A 4,660-nucleotide genomic window follows, 5' to 3' on the forward strand; every position below is an offset into this window, starting at 1 on the left:
CGTTACCGGCTCCTCCCATGCGCATAAGTGACTGCGGCGCCAGCTAATCACGGCGCCGGAGCCTGCGATGGTGGAAGATTTTCTGTAAAGGTGAACTTCCACTTTTCTAGGTTTTGTATAGCTTGGGGAAGGCTAGAACCTCTTCAGTTGTTGCTGCTTTGTCACCCTATTAGGAAAACGTGAGTAATCAACCCATCTCAGTGACCATGTTTTATCTGGACTGGAGATAAGGGAAAATCTCCAAGAGGGCCTTACCACAATAAAAACACGTCTTTTGTTGAAGGCCAGAACCCCTCACTGCTTTTTATTGCTATCTGTGTTCCTATTGGTTATTCCCCCCCCCCCCACATCCTGTCAGGGTGACCATGTTGTCACATGGATAGAAAGTAAGAGGAAATCTTTCTAGCAAGGCTGGATACAGCAATGAACACTCATTTCTTCACTTTAAGGGGTTGTAAAGGTAAAACATTTTTTTTCCCTAAATAGCTTCCTTTACTTTAGTGCAGTCCTCCTTCACTTACCTCATCCTTCCATTTTGCTTTTAAATGTCCTTATTTCTTCTGAGAAATCCTCACTTCCTGTTCTTCTGTCTGTAACCCCACACAGTAATGCAAGACTTTTTCCCTGGTGTGGAGTGTCGTGCTCACCCGAAACATTTTCTCATGAAGTTAAAAGAAGAAATAAAAAGGACCACCTTACATTTTTTTTTATTTAAAATATATAAAAAAAGGATGTGCACCAATCATCGTAGGTTCACTTTGCCTTTTACCATTTCTAAAGATCCAGGTCCAGCTTCACCTTATTTCACCTCGTTTCTCAGCCATATTGTGAACAAGGCTGATTGTAGCGTTGAATGCATCATGTTTCTGTGGAACTAAACAACAAAGTCTCCTTTATCTAAATATATTTCTGCACAATCCGTTTTCTCTCCAATAGCTGCCTGTGAAAACCAGGCCTAACTGCACCGACTTCAAAGGTTTTATTTTCTAATAGGGTTTTCATGCCCTAATTAGCTCCTGAACTTCAGATCTTTACCAAAAAAAATGAACAAGGCCATAACATTACTTCTAAGCAATTTATTTGTGTCAATTCCCGTAACAAATTGTACACTTAATTAATTAGCATTTTTAATAACCTCTTCATGCCTGTGGTTTATTTTTGTTAATGTTTTTTTCTTGTGTGGTTTTACTTCTAGGTTTGACCCAGGACAGCGGAAGGAGGAATTTACCTCACAGGATAAACTTCACTGTGCCCAAGTCCCCAGTGGAAATAATTTGCGAATGGGATGAACCCGCCTTTGCTGAGTCCTCATCACCATCGAACAAGAGAATAGCATCATCCATCAGGGGGACTTCACTAGTTATGTGTCCATTTCTACAGCACCCAATTTGAGTTTGCTTGTTTTTAAAAAAAGAATTCAAAGTGGAGTACCGTAAACTTGATATGGATGGTAAAAAGAAAGACAAAGACAAACCTGATGAAAGAATGGCCCGACCTAGTGGCCGATCAGGTCACAACACACGTACTGGCTCTTCGAACTCTGGAGTATTGATGGTCGGGCCTAATTTTAGAGTGGGGAAAAAAATTGGCTGTGGCAATTTTGGAGAACTGCGATTAGGTAAGAGATGATCAGTCTTTTCATGGAAAACAAAGTTTGTTACTTCAACTGGATAGCAAGCGAATCCAGGACACAGCATTGGTTTGTATTTATTTGGCTCTAGATTGTTTTGCATATTTTAGATTGTAAGCTCCTCTGGAGCAGGGATTGATGGGCATATATGTATATCAGCATTTAGTACTTCTTAGATGAAATATAGTAAGATTATACGGAATATATAATGTTTCAGAGTAACATAAGAAAGATATATATATATATATATATCACACACGTGCGTGGCACAACTAAAACCCCGGGCGACATTGTGAGTAGAATTAGCGACCTGGGGCGGCACAGCTAGGGTACCCTTTCTCTGTGCGCACCCCACGCGATCGCATCGGGCCGTGCCGGCTGGTAATTGAGAACGCGACCTTCTGCAGTCCTATGGTTCCTTCTGGAATCTGGTGCCCTCCTGTGGTGGCTGTTCATATGACAAGACAACCAGCAATGCTAATGGAGCTTCCCTGCCTCTTTCCATCGCCTTCCCTTTACTTAGGAGTTATAACCCCCCAAACATTATATATACATTTTTTTTATTCTAACACCCTAGAGAATAAAATGGCGGCCGTTGCAATACTTTCTGTCACACCGTATTTGCGCAGCGGTCTTCCAAGCGCACTTTTTTGAGGGAAAAAATACACTTTTTTAAAATAAGACAACAGTAAAGTTAGCCCAATTTGTGAAAGATGATGTTACGCCAAGTAAATTGATACCCAACATGTCACGCTTCAAAATTGCGTATGCTTATGGAATGGCGACAAACTTTTTTACCCTTTTAAAATCTTCATAGGCGTTGTTTAAATTTTTTTTTTACATGTTGCATGTTTTGAGTTAGAGGTGGTCATGTGTGGTTTGAACACCGCTTTCATATGCGGGCGCTACTCACGTATGTGTTCGCTTCTGCGTGCGAGCTCGTCGGGACGGGGTATATATATATATATATATATATATCTATCGGGGTTTGACAAATTTGCTTGGAATCTAGGAGCCAGCTAAAAAAGTTAAAAGCCAGAAAACGCACCCCGTCCCGACGAGCTTGCACGCAGAAGCGAACACATACGTGAGTAGCGCCCGCATATGTAAATGGTATTCAAACCACACGTGAGGTATCGCCGCGATCGTTGGAGTGAGAACAATAATTCTAGCCCTAGACCTCCTCTGTAACTCTAAACATGCAACCTATAGAATTTTTTAAACGTCGCCTATGGAGATTTTAAAGGGTAAAAGTTTGACGCCATTCCACGAGCGGATGCAATTTTGAAGCGTGACATGTTAGGTATAAATTTACTCAGCGTAACATTATCTTTCACAATATAAAAAAAAATTGGGATCACTTTACTGTTGTCTTATTTTTTAATTAAAAAAAGTGTATTTTTTTCCACAAAAAAAGTGCGCTTGTAAGACCGCTGCGCAAATACGGCGTGACAAAAAGTATTGCAACGGTCGCTATTTTATTCTCTAGGGTGTTAGAATAAAAAAAAATATATAATGTTTGGGGGTTCTAATTGGAGGGAAGGAGATGGCAGTGAAAAATGACACATTAGAACTGGTTTTACTTGTAATGCCAACAGCCACCACCAGATGGCGCCAGGTCACAGAAGGAAGCTTGGGACTTCACAAGGCCGCAAAGCCACAGCCTAAATTACTGCCCTTTGCGGGCCCGCCGTGATCGTGCGGCGGGGGAGGTGGGAGCGCACAGAGACACAGGATCCTATGCCTCCGTGTGCCCCCACCTCCCCCGCCGCACGATCACGGTGGGCCGGTAATTGAGGCCGCGGCCTCAATTACCGGCGGGCGCCAGGTCACAATTTCTTGTCGCAATTGCGACCTGGCGCCCGGATTTTGTCAAGCCCTGATATTTAGGGCTGCAACTAAAGATTATTTTCATAATCGATTAGTTGGCCGATATATTGTTTCGAATAACCGGTTAATTACCTTAAAGTGTGATGTATAATTTTAGTTAATATGTAAAGTTTAAAAAAAAGGCAATTTATTCTTAAATATCTCTATAAAGTGGTAAATAAAAATAAACAACTATATGGCTAGGGAGCAAAATCTCAAATCCACTCTGAGCGTAACAGACAGAAGAGAAATATACTGTATATACTATTCGAGGAGATATACTGTATGCACCATTAGAGGGTGAATCTGGAAAATAGACTCAGATCAAATTTTTTTAGTTAAAGAAAAAAAAAGTTAGACTGTTTTGCAAATTTTTAAACGGAACCATAATATATTATATGCTGGCCATACAACAATGCCTTCCTTCAAAAACAATTAATTTTAAGAACGTTCGTTCGATTCTCTAATCGATAGTGGGGTCAAATCGACGTTCTTTTTTAACCACAGTGATGGGAAAATTTAGAAATAGAAAACTTCTTGGTGAACGGAATTTTCAGACCATGTATGTGGTTTTTGTTCAGAAATCACATTCATTATAAAACTGAATGTTAAAAGCAAGAGAAAATTTTAAACATTCTTTCATTCAGCGAATGTACAACATTTTTTTTGTATTCATTTTAACAGTAGTGATTATTTGCTCTTTTTGTATTATAAAGGGCTATTGTTTGTTTTTTTTAACCCCATTATGTTGTTGGCCGATTGATCGATTATGAAAATAGTAATCGATTTTGAAATTAATCGATTAGTTGGCGATTAATCGATTAGTTGTTTCGGCCCTACCTGAGATATTATATATATATATAATATATATATATATATATATATATATATATATAAATTAGGGCTGCAACTAACGATTATTTTCAAAATCGATTAGTTTGCCGATTATTGTTGCGATTAATCGGACAATGGCCTTAAAAAAAAAATATAGCATTTTTTATTTTTTTGGGGCCAGTTTGTTGTTGGGCAGATTACAAAACACATTACATGCTTTTCTGCAGCTTCTCCATTGAAGTATATTGAACCAAAAAAAACAAAATAGCACAGTTTTGTGTTAAAAAGTCCTTGCCCTTTCCAAATACGCAGGAGCTGAAAATAAAT

The 4,660-nt window shown here is 39.2% G+C and overlaps 1 protein-coding gene across 7 annotated transcripts in view; it reads left to right on the top strand.

The window, feature by feature from the left end:
* Positions 1–1,153: 1,153 nt before the first annotated feature.
* Positions 1,154–4,660, top strand: part of CSNK1G3 (casein kinase 1 gamma 3) — a 149,440-nt gene continuing 145,933 nt past the window's right edge. For 2 of the 7 annotated variants that reach the window (XM_040344400.1, XM_040344425.1), the window contains exon 1: positions 1,155–1,618. In XM_040344400.1, coding sequence (XP_040200334.1) covers positions 1,444–1,618 — 175 coding nt within the window. In that variant the 5' untranslated portion in view covers positions 1,155–1,443. Of the gene's footprint in view, positions 1,619–4,660 lie in introns of all 7 variants that reach the window. The other 5 variants (XM_040344410.1, XM_040344417.1, XM_040344443.1 and 2 more) reach the window with 5 other exon arrangements.

The sequence above is a fragment of the Rana temporaria genome, chromosome 1 (assembly GCF_905171775.1).
Source record: "Rana temporaria chromosome 1, aRanTem1.1, whole genome shotgun sequence".
Lineage (NCBI taxonomy): Eukaryota > Metazoa > Chordata > Amphibia > Anura > Ranidae > Rana > Rana temporaria.